The sequence below is a fragment of the Herpailurus yagouaroundi genome, unplaced genomic scaffold, assembly GCF_014898765.1.
Source record: "Herpailurus yagouaroundi ecotype Mexico unplaced genomic scaffold, PumYag 162576, whole genome shotgun sequence".
NCBI lineage: Eukaryota > Metazoa > Chordata > Mammalia > Carnivora > Felidae > Herpailurus > Herpailurus yagouaroundi.
Genome location: NW_024423297.1, coordinates 77,076 through 88,129, shown reverse-complemented (window position 1 = coordinate 88,129; position 11,054 = coordinate 77,076). Strand labels below are relative to the sequence as shown.

At 52.2% G+C, this 11,054-nt stretch overlaps 1 protein-coding gene and 1 long non-coding RNA gene across 4 annotated transcripts; one reads left to right on the top strand and one right to left on the bottom strand.

Annotated features, from left to right (window-relative positions):
* Positions 1 to 446: 446 nt before the first annotated feature.
* LOC121026871 (uncharacterized) lies at positions 447 to 3,165 on the bottom strand. Its single transcript, XR_005788473.1, has 2 exons — positions 3,032 to 3,165; positions 447 to 665 (listed from the first exon to the last, which is right to left on the bottom strand). It is a non-coding gene; the product is annotated as an uncharacterized LOC121026871 (long non-coding RNA).
* Positions 3,166 to 3,734: 569 nt separating this feature from the next.
* LOC121026869 (uncharacterized protein C10orf82-like) lies at positions 3,735 to 10,824 on the top strand. Of its 3 annotated transcripts, none has more exons than XM_040469680.1 (6): positions 3,735 to 3,803; positions 5,146 to 5,214; positions 7,893 to 8,111; positions 9,545 to 9,731; positions 10,239 to 10,339; positions 10,460 to 10,824. In XM_040469680.1, exons 2-6 carry the CDS (start codon positions 5,157 to 5,159, stop codon positions 10,603 to 10,605), a joined length of 711 nt encoding a protein of 236 aa, XP_040325614.1. In that variant the 5' UTR covers positions 3,735 to 3,803; positions 5,146 to 5,156; the 3' UTR covers positions 10,606 to 10,824. The 3 variants fall into 3 exon arrangements, with proteins under 3 accessions (XP_040325614.1, XP_040325613.1, XP_040325615.1); XM_040469679.1 differs by having other exon boundaries at positions 3,784 to 3,965; XM_040469681.1 differs by having other exon boundaries at positions 3,784 to 3,997.
* Positions 10,825 to 11,054: the final 230 nt, after the last annotated feature.

Below are 11,054 nucleotides of genomic sequence, written 5' to 3'. Positions count from 1 at the left end.
CCTGCGTTTGCAGTGGATACCACGGGGACTGTGGTTCCAGGGGAGTCCGGGAACTCCTGACTTCAGGTTTTGTTGCAAGCTGAAATCCTGACCACCAGCACCTGCAGTCTTCCAGTCTGGGGCTCCCTGACAGACAGACAAGTGAAGAATCGGGGTCTCACACTTTGCCCTTTGTGAGCAAGGCGGGGGCTCCACCTGGCTTGGGGGTGGCGCTCTTGGCGCTCACAAGAAGGGCCTGCGAGGGAAGAAGGTTGGAAGGAAGGCACCCTGCGAATGGCCCGAGGGACCCACTGGCTTGTCTGCTGGGACTCATTCTGATCTTAAATCACCGGAGCCATGCATAACGAATGAACGGAAGATGAGCTAAGGAACTAACTTTGAATGCAAGCTGGATTCACCCACCCATTCCGTCGCCAATATGCGGATTTGACGCCGCTTTTCCAATGTCATTTGAACACGTCTTCTTGTTCACGTGGCCTGCTGCAGAATTCCCTGCTCGAATGTGAAACTCGAACAAAGCACCGAACTGGAGAACGCTGGTCACATAACTTAGTAGCGGGATCTCGTGTCCAGGCATCAAGGTGTGTTTACTAGGCTTCTCTTCTGCCTGCTCTGCTTCAAAAGCTAAATGTTCTGGGTCTTTCTTTGATGTTGCCAGCCATACTCTACAAATAAGACTTTTTGATTTAGTTATAAGTAATATAATTTTATGTACATACAATATTAGAATATTGTACAGAATCTTTATTTCTACAATGTGCTTTTCTTGTCAAAAAAAAAAAAAAGAAAGGAAAATGCTCCTTGAATTTTATTGATGACATTGCTGCCTTTTCATTTCCATGGCTTTATTTTTTAATTGCGCTTACTTATCGATCTGTACCGATGCTAAGCTATGGACCGTGTACGCAAGGCCAAGCAATAGTCACAGGTGCCAAGGGTCAGAATACTCTGGAAAAAGGGACAACGGCTGGATCAACAGCTTCGTCAGACCTTGCCTCACTTACATCCTTCCCAAAGGCTCACGGTTTATGTTTAAAGGAGCATAATAATGTATCGATGCTCCTGTCCGGTCTTTGAGAGCTGGACATTCTGGTTCTATAAGCAACAGGACTGTGCAGAAAAACCAATGAAACCTCTTTGCGTCCCCGCAGGGCTTATCAGCTTCTCGTGGGGCAGGGCGGTCACTCTGAGGGCAAAGTGGGGTCCGTGTGCAGCACCGTCAGGATGACGGGGTTACACGCAAGGAATCGAGTGGTGCGCAAATCCAGCCTTTCTGCTGGATTAAGTGTGAAAGTAATTGGCCACTGTAAGGCCGTCCCACCTTTGCATCAGGCATGTCTCCTTGTCTATGGTTTCTCTTTAGTGCGTTGGTTGAAATTTGCACTCTTGGCAAATAGGTGATGGAGGGGGGGGGTGATAACTTTACTGGACTTTCTTCTGGCCCCAGCAGTCGACCCGATTAAAGGGAATCCCCAAATCCATCCCCCCTCTCCCTCCTGCCCGTGGAATGACATATTCTAGAATAAGAACACTGGATGAATACGCTTAGACACGTTTTCTAATCTCAGAGAGTTTCTAAAAGGCCTGTTGTCATGACCGTCACTCAGATGTCCCTGTCCCTGGTATCTGATCATGTTTTTGGAAGCAAAACTGTCAGAGATTTCCTTTATAACTGCCCTTTCTGTACACAGCAGGCATTAATAAATGCTGAATGACAGACCAGTGACAGACAGAAGATAGGCAAGACAGGAGACATACAGGCACTTTTGCAGAGTGATGACTGAGACTGAGTCCAGATTACAGAGCCTGCCCTACCCCTAGGATGTTATTTAGATCAAGTTTAGCTTCTAGAGTCTAGGACTGGTTAATTGCCAGGGTGGCAAAGAATCGCATGCCTCAATATAAACGGGAGTCAAAATGCATAATTAGTTGAAGATCGAATTTCACAGTTGTAGAGATGACGTCGCTGTGGTCAAGCTGCATATTTATGCTGGGAAATGACTTAAGTGGATGACTAGTATAAACGTCGTTGTCCGTTAGGTCACGTCTCTCATCTGCTTGGACTATGGAATTTCATTCTAAAATATCAGCCACTGGGGTCTCATTCATTCACTACAGGATAAATTCACACTCCACAGAACCTTGCAGCTGTTCAAACTTGACGAGATTGTACCTGCAAACTCTGTCTTCACGGATGTCTAATAAAGCCAAACTCTGGATCTCGTGTGGCCCAAGTTGGTTTTTTTTTTTTTTCCACTATGAATTTGTGAATGGAATTATAGATGCATCGTCGCTGACTTCCCCCTCCACCCCATCTCCAGTGGGGTGGAGTTTTCAGATCTTGTCCTCAATGTTGCAAGCTTTTTAGCTTTTTTTTTTTTTTTTTTGAATTAACTTTCATTCCAACTAGACTGGCTCCATCCATGTTCGTGGGCCCCTAGAGAAAGTGGTCTAGCCAGACAGAAGGCAGATGAGCCAGGGGGGCCTCTGACATCTCCACCACACCCAAATGAAGGGTGTTGAAAAAGAAGCAGAGGGGCGCCTGGGTGGCGCAGTCGGTTAAGCGTCCGACTTCAGCCAGGTCACGATCTTGCGGTCCGTGAGTTCGAGCCCCGCGTAAGGCTCTGGGCTGATGGCTCAGGGCCTGGAGCCTGTTTCCGATTCTGTGTCTCCCTCTCTCTCTGCCCCTCCCCTGTTCATGCTCTGTCTCTCTCTGTCCCAAAAATAAAAAAAAGAAAAAAAAAAAAGAAAAAGATGCAGAAATGTCTAGAACTGGTGCCTTGCCCTCTGCTATCCTAGCAGGCATGCCAAGCTGGCTGCTGTGTCTAGAGCCTCAAGTTTATTCCAGGCTCTATGTCTGGGTAGCCCTCTAGAGTGGGCTCTAGAAACTTCTGGAGAGTCTGTGGTGGACTCCTAGGATGCTGAGGGAGGTCTACATGGATTCTTCTTAAGTGGTACCTCATCTAAAGTTCACCTCCCAGGAAGCAGAGGCAGGGAAGGCTGGGGGATGCTGTACAACAAACCAACTTACCGGAAACTGGTGTTTTCGGTGGCCACGTTTCGGTTTTCTCAGGCAGTCTGGAAAGGTCCTCATTCCCTCTATGTGGGTCACACAGCGGGCATCTTGGTTTCCATCCAATGGGATGAAGGCTCAGGTCCCCTTTAGTTCCCATAAAATAAGGACGATTAGAAAGGAGTGTGGCCCCCACTTCCCTGTCACCACTCCCCCTTCATTTTGGTGCATTGCCCCTTTCTGCAGCCCTACCTGTCCCAGGGGGGCAAGGGTGTCAAGGGAAACCTCCAGCCACGTAGGCTTCTCCTCCCCTCCCGGGCTGCTTCCCGTCCCCCCGCCAGTCCCTCACACAGCCCTGACTCCTGGAGGAAGTCCCCGTTGAGACCACCGGGCCCCAACCCAGACGGTGCCACTGTCTACAGCAGTAAAGGCAGCTTTGACCTAGGTCCCCACACGTAGCGCTCTCCCCAGTTACAAAGCCCAGAGGGGCTCAGAGACCAAATATTTACTGCGCCAAGCCCTGGATTTCATGCCGGGGGCCGACGCTGAGCCTGGAGCAGGGGAGGCATCCCCCGCATCCGCTCGTGTTCATCCGCGGCCCCTGGCCTGTGGGCCCGAGGTGACGTCGTCGTGGGCAGGAGGGTTGAGCAAGGGGGAGGGGCATCCAGGAGTCCGGCCCCTCCTCCCCCACCTTGGTGGGGGGGCGGGGGGGGTGGTGAGCGCACAAAGGCCAGAGGGAAGGCGAAGGCCAGGAGGGCTGTTGGCCGGTGGGCGATCCAGGCCCGCCCAGGTGAGGACGTCGAGTGGGCCGGAAAGAGGAAGTGGGGGGCTGTGACCTCACTTTCCGACCCCTTCCCGGGCCCCCACCCCCAGCACCTCTCCTCCCCACGCTCCTCCTCTCGGATTTCACCGCTCAGAGGAAGCCGCCCAGGCCACCACCCACCTGCGCCAGGTGCGGCCCACAGGCCAGGGCCACGCTTTGGGGTAACAGTTACGCTATAGAGGCCCTAAGGGTTTAGATGTCCCTCCTCGGACCGGACAACCCTCAGACAAGTTACTTAGCTTCTCTGCGCCTTATTTTTCTCATCTGTAAATGGGGCACTCCCATGGGAACTCACCCTTAGGGCAGCTGTGAGGATTTGGCAAGAATACCGTCCCGGGTGCGCTGTGTCACAGCCAGTGTTCTGCAAATGTCTGAGCGTGTTCGAAATGCCCATCACTGCTGCCTAAACCCTGACTGTGGCCCTCCCCCTGAGACCACGTGTCCTGGCGGTGAAGGCCTCACTTTTGAGAAGTGACCTGCTTGGCATTGTAGCACTGGGCAACATCAACGGATGCCCAGATGCAGGAGCTGTCCCTTTTGAGGGGACCCAGGCCATCCTGGAAGAGGGCGGGGGTCTGGCTGGGGGGGCAGCATCCCATCAACATGCTGCAGTGCCCCCCGCCCTACCTCTGCTCACCCATTCTTGGACTCTGTGCCCATCTTTGGGGACTTCTGAGCCCTTCCAGCCAGACCTTATTCGAATTCTTCATTGTTTAGCAGCATCCTTGGCCTCTAACTCACTAGATGCCAGTAGCACCGACCGCATACCCCAGTTGTGACAACCAAAAATGTCTCCAGACACTGCCAGGTGTCCTGAGGTGGCGTTGGGGGACAGCCGAAGTCACCACTGCCACCTTTTCCACCTGGAACCACAAAGGCCCTGGGGCTGGGGGTGCTTCTTCTCTTCCCTTTTCTGAGGTTCCGGAGTTGCACGTGGGGGCTTCTGGGTCCTGCTCATCTTTGTATTTCTAACCTCGTGACAGTTGTTGGCCGCAGTGAGTGTACAGTTCAAGATTGCTGGATGGATGGATGGATGGATGGATGAATGGATAGGAGGTTGGGTGGATGGAGGAGGTCCCAGGAGGGGAGACACTGGGGGAGACACTGGGGGACATGTAAAAGGTGAACGCCCCTTGGTAGTAGGCCACTGGTTTTATCTGCTGGTTCTGTGTTAAGATGGTGGTACTGCCTCCCTTTCCCAACCCCCCCGCGGGGTCATTCTCCTCCCAAGGACTCTAGCACACGTGTGACTTCTTGAGGCCGGGACATTCGATTAGATCATTTCATTCCCTCTGCCCTTCGTTAACAGAGAGTGAGATCATGGAGTCTTCCTCCAAGACCTTCATGAGACACCTGCCAGTCACACCAGGCTATAGTGGTAAGTGGTGACGTGCCCTGCCGATGTGCCCGGCAGAACCGTGGTCCTGCTCACCATCCCTGCCTTGGTCCGCTGTCCGTGTCTTTCTGGCCAGTTGGGCCAGTACAGACACGTTGGCTTCTTTAGGACCCTTGCGGAAAGGGTCCTTTGCCCTTTGCCCAAGATGGCTGATAACGGGGTTCTGATGAATGGAGAGATACAACGTAGGCCAGATCTCCCAGGACGTGGCCTCGTATGCGGGAAGCACCGAATGTCCCTTGAGTGCATTTGGACCAGGATAGACACACTGCTAAGGGGGCAGACACAATGAATAAGCTGAGGCCCTGTCCTTTTTCCCCAAGTCAAGCTTTCTCAAGTGTTGCACGAGGGTTGTTCTTATGGGCCATCCCTTCCTGTGTCCCCCAGAGGGAGAGTGGTCAAGTGCCCCGGTTTGTCTGGAATGGCCCTGGTTTCAGCACTGAAAGTCCTGTGTCCCAGGAAACCCCTAAGTCCTTGTCAAACAGGGATAATTGGTCATTCTACCCAATAGTGCTTCTCCTCAGGCGTCTGGGCTACGGGGGACTTACCAAGTCACGTCCCTGTGACAGATGCAGTGGTCCTCATGGGCACTCCGCTCTCACAGATAGGTGTTCTTAGGAGAGGAGATGCACGGGGAATATTCCAAGGTGCCCAGCCTCACCCCTTATCCCACTGGCTGGTTAAGGGAACAGGCTTTGAGTTCTAACAAACTGAAGTTTCAGTCCCTGCGTGGCCACCGTGTGTGTGATTGTAAGAGTACTTTCTGTGGTAAGTATAAGTGTCTATTAAATGGGTATATTCGTTTCTTAGGGCTCTGTTTATTTTTTAAAAATTCTTTAAAAATACCTTATTTATTTTTGAGAGTGGCAGAGTATGAGTGGGAGAGGGGCAGAGACAGAGAGAGACAGAATCTGAGGCAAGCTCCAGGCTCTGAGCTGTCAGCACAGAGCCCAACGTGGGGCTTGAACTTGTGGAACACGAGATCATGACCCAAACCAAAGTCGGATGCTTAACCGACTGAGCCACCCAGGCGCCCCTCTTAGGGCTGTGTGTGAAACAACAGATACGCTCTCACAGCTCTGGAGGCTAGCAGTCTGAAATCCAGGTTTGGTTGGATCATGTTATCTCCGAAGGCTCTAGAGGAGGGCTCTTCTTTGCTTCCAGTTTCTGGTGGCTCCCGCTGTTCCTTGGCTTGTAGCATCACAGCTTCAATCTCGGCCCCCATCTTCACGCTGCCCTGCATCTCGGAGTCTCTTTCTCAACCCCCTCTCCCTTCTCTTATAATGGAGTGCTTTTGACGAGTATCCTAAGAAGCTAAAGTGTCTGTCCTGGCGAGTCAGCTGGCCAGACATAGACAGTGGACTAAGGCAGAGACAGATGGATTGAGGGCGCATCCTCAGCCAAGGATAATCTCATTTCCCAGTCTTTCATTATGGCTGCAAAGACCTGTCAGGTAAGGTCCCATTCGCAGGTCCCAGGGGTTAGGACTTGGGCACAGCTATTTGGGAGACACAAGTCAAACCTCTACACGGGATAAGGATAGATTTCTCATCAGATTGTTGTGAGGTTGGAAGGAGCCAGCGCACAGGCTATTTAAGACGTCCCGGCCCTTAGTAAGACTCAGCGAGCGTAGCTTGTGGGTCCCCCGTGTGTGTGCACATATACAAGTACATAAAATCTCTGCAGAGCAGGGGAAGCCCTGGTGGCAGGGCCTCTTGGTTTCTATGGTCTCTTCCCCACCACACTGGGGTATCTTTTGACTGCCCCAGGGTTGGGGACACTGGCTGGTGGGTGGAGAACTTCAAGATCAGTTTAGAAATTAGATTCTTCCAGAAGCAGCTTTTCACAGGGCGTAGGAGGCAGGGTTTCTGCTTTTAACTCTGTGGTCAGGTTTTCTTTAGGGACAAAGGCAAAATGTCCGGGCCCCGGGAACGAGTGAGGGGTATTTATGTATTTATCTATCTAGCCATTTAAAACCAAATTCTTAACCAGTTTTCCCTCATCCGTTCTTTAGAAAAAAAAAAAAAACAACAAAAAAAGAGTTTTATTGTGACAATATTATAGTCCCTAGGATTCAGCATCTAGTTTAAATAAACACTTGTGTTTTACCCATACTAATAGTAATGATTACATGTTATTTTGTGGGAAATGGCAAAAAATTGTTCCAGGGGGTGGGCCTCACAGATAATGAATTTACCTTTTTGTGTAATAGGTCTCAGCTTTTAATAAGCCCGCAATTTCCCTCGACAGTCCGACAAAAAAGATCCCAAATTGCATTTGGGATGTGTCAAGGAAAATAAGCTTTCTCTCTAAAAAGATGAAATAATTTCAATTACTCCTCAGACTATCATTTTGGCCCATTAAATGCTTTCCCCATTTGCTGTTCAGACTGACATCAGGGGCTTTGCTATCAAAGAATATGACTGTCATCGTCTTTGTTGAAACGGGCCGTCCCTCCCCAGCTCCGAGGTCATTTTTTTTTTTTTGTGGCCTGGGGAGGGCCCGGCGCAGTGCAAACAGCCCCGCTTGTGTTAATGGCCTTTGGGAAAACGCAGTGTCGTTGGCCCAGGAAGAAATGCCAAGTGGCGGGCTGGGGTTCTGGGGAGTTTCTGCAGGTTCTAATTGCCTCGCTGAAGGCCCTGATGCATCGGCTCTTGCAGGCTTCGTGCCCTACCTTAGCTGCCAAGAATCCACCAGCAAGGACAACATGTCCCACTGCCTGAAAACCTTCCAGGAAAGCACACGACGATATAAACACCAGCTGGAGGAGTTTCACTGCTCAGTGGCCACTGCCCGGAAGCTGAAGCCCGTTTGCTCGGAGGAGACGGTCCTGCGGGAGCTGCATCAGTATTATCGGCAGTATCACCCCCTGAGTTTGGGTACCGGCTCCCGGAAACCTGCCCCCTTCCCCCCCTGGACACAAGTGCAGGGCCCGGCAGGCCCCAGGGGACACAGAATCCAGCACCCGTGCCAAATCCCCAGGTGGTGGTGCGGGATGGAAAGGCTTGGTCTCATAAGATGAGAAAGAAACGTTTCTTGGGGGGGCAGAGGGACACGGTCCCGGTCGGGCAAGAGGGTGCTGGGAACTGAGACCCCGGGCAAGTCACCAGGAGTGTTGGGACCTCACCTGCCCTCTCAGTACGTACGTACACGTGTTAGCTGCTTTGTGCTGGGCACCGTTGTTTCATGAACCGCGACGTCAGTGCTGTGACGGCGAGACTATGATTCCCACTTTAGAGACAGGGAAAGTGAGTCTGCAGAGGTGATGGTGACCCTTGTCTGAGGTCAGACCTCGGCTCGAACCCGGCTCTTCCAGGTGCTAGCTGGGTGGGAAGGGGTTGGCCCTGAACAACCACCGCAAAAGCGATGACAGAAACAACTGACGACGTGATTACGTGTAATGCTAATCACAGCCATGATTTGCCATAGAGGCCTTACGGTCTAAAGGCCTATAGGAAAAGTAACGAACTCCAGAACTGCCTTTATTATTATTACTCTGATTGCTTGGGGTAGCAGACTCACATGCGTGTTGTGCTTTAAAGTTTTCCAAGCCGTAACATCTGCCTTCAGAGTTTAGGATTTAGCCCAGTTCTGTGACTGTCTGCTGAGTGACGTAGGGCACATTGCTTCCCCTCTCTGGACTATAGCTCCTTCATCCAGTGCGGGGAAGGATGGACTAGAGGCTCCCTACGGTGCGCTCCCGCTCTGAGGTTCTGGGACTCGGTGGCCTAATTCTATTCTGACAGCAGCTAGAAGAGGCAGGCGGGCAGTTACCTTTCATCTCACAGATGTGAAGTCGCTCAGGGTCAGCGCCAGAGTCACTCGTGACCTGAAGGCAGTTTCCTGGTGCTCAGCCTGATATGCTTCCTTCTGACCTGGTTGCTTCTCCTGATTCCTTTATGTGCACGGTCAGAGCGCAACGTGGGAAGCTTCTTGATTAATCTGAGAGAGGAGCAGGATCCGTTGAAGGGGGAGAACTAGAGAATCAGACAGACGCAGGCTTGAAGCCTGGCCCTACCACTCCCTTGCCGCGTGACCTTGGCCAAGACGCTCTTAACTTCTTTAAGGTCTCGGTTCTTCCTCTGTAAGGTGTAGGTAATTACGGTGTCAAGTTCTTACAGTTCGTGAGAGAATGAAATGGGAGGGAATTTGCAAAGCCCCTACCAAGGTGCCTGCTACTCGGTGTCGACCAACCCGCGATAGCTGCCCTTAGCACGTCTGGGGGCCTCTCGGGGTTCGCCAGCGTAGCTGGTGGGGTGCCAGCTCACTGTGTGGCTTCTCAAAGCCCTCAGAAAGCACGGTGTCTTTACAGAATGCAAACACGTAAAGAAACCTCTCCAGGAGCCTCCGATCCCCGGCTGGGCTGGCTACCTCCCGAGAGCCAGGGTCACGGAATTAGGCTGTGCCACGAGGTACACTGTGATGGCCAGAAACTGCTACAGAGACTTCCTGGACCTCGTGGAGCAGGCCAGGAAGGCACCCCTGAAGCCATATGAGGAGTAAGTCTGGCTTGGGGCGTGGCTGCGGGTGACAGGAGCCGGGGCGAGAGCAGTTGTCGGTCTGGGGCGTTCCCGGATGCCCCATCCCAGCTCTAGGGGGCCTTTGGTTTGTTTTACAGAAGGGGCCTCGTTTGTAACGGGGGCCTTCAAGGTGGGCCGCTCCCCTCCACTCCCCACCCCACCCGCCATTTGCCAGAAGCCCTGCTTGCGGTCCTGGCTGGTTTGCAGGGCAGAGGCCGGGAGGAAAAACCAACAGGGCCACGTGTCCTGGCAGCAACCTACGGCCCAAGGGCACCGGGGGAGGGACATGGTGTGGCACCGCATAGGGCAGCTCTTTGGCCTCAGTTTTCCCTTCTGCAAAATGGAGATACGATAATCCTTTCATTTTAGGATGAATCGTAAGGACTAGAAAGAAACACGCTGTGCTCATGCAGGACGTGCAGAGATGGTATTTTTTCTATTATTAAAAAAAAAAAAATGAGTAAGTCTATGACTTCTGTTCTTCAGAATATATGGAGTCGGGTCCACACAGCCTCCTTCTGCTCCTTCTCCAAAGGTTTTGCAGCACCAAGGGCTACGGCCAAAATATCCGGAGTTTTCTATCCCAGGTAAGGGGGGGAGTCCTTCTTGCCTTCCTACTCCTTTTAAAAGGGGATGAAATGTTTGCGGAGCCTCCCTGCTTAGCTGGGCCATCTGCCTGCACCTGGTGGGGACGGTCTCTCTTCCAGGTGGTAGCTGTCCTGCCCACGGAAGACCCCTGACAGAGGACCCCAGGCCTCCAGTGACGTGTGGCTGTGCCCAGAGATCAACCATGTCCTGCAATGGGAAGATTTATCTAGAGCCTCTGTCCTCAGCAAAGTATGCAGAAGGCTGATGCAGACGGCCTCTCAAGGAGAGGTGAACTTCAAGGGGGGACTCCAAAGCTCACCATTCTTACATGAGAACCAGGCCCCGACCCACACCCAACAGGCACTACGGAACTTTCAAAATCTAAGAATCCTTTCGACTGCCACCTGCACCCTGTTTGGCAATAGCAAGTCTTTAATGATAAAGGCCTTTCATTGTGTGGGAATAAAGAAGATGCTTCTCAGCATGCTGAAGGTTTCTATGGCGAGGGGGGTTGCAGGTTACGTTGACATTCAGACGAGCTAGGGAGAGGCCCATCTCATCCTTACCTTGAGGTGACCGTGTGCACCTGGATCAGACTCTTCCTGAAACCCTAGCCCAGCCTCTCACCATCAGTCCCCATCAGCCATCTTGGGTCCTGACATGGCAGTTCCCACCAGTGGCACAGATGCCATGCCCAGCCAACCCTGCTGTCTC

Coding starts and splice junctions, on each gene's coding strand:
- LOC121026869 (XM_040469680.1), top strand. CDS start 5,157: ATGGAGTCTTCCTCCAAGACCTTCATGAGACACCTGCCAGTCACACCA. Junction 8,112..9,544: donor GTATCACCCCCTGAGTTTGG/GTACCGGCTCCC, acceptor GTGTCTTTACAG/AATGCAAACACGTAAAGAAA. Junction 9,732..10,238: donor CCCCTGAAGCCATATGAGGA/GTAAGTCTGGCT, acceptor TCTGTTCTTCAG/AATATATGGAGTCGGGTCCA.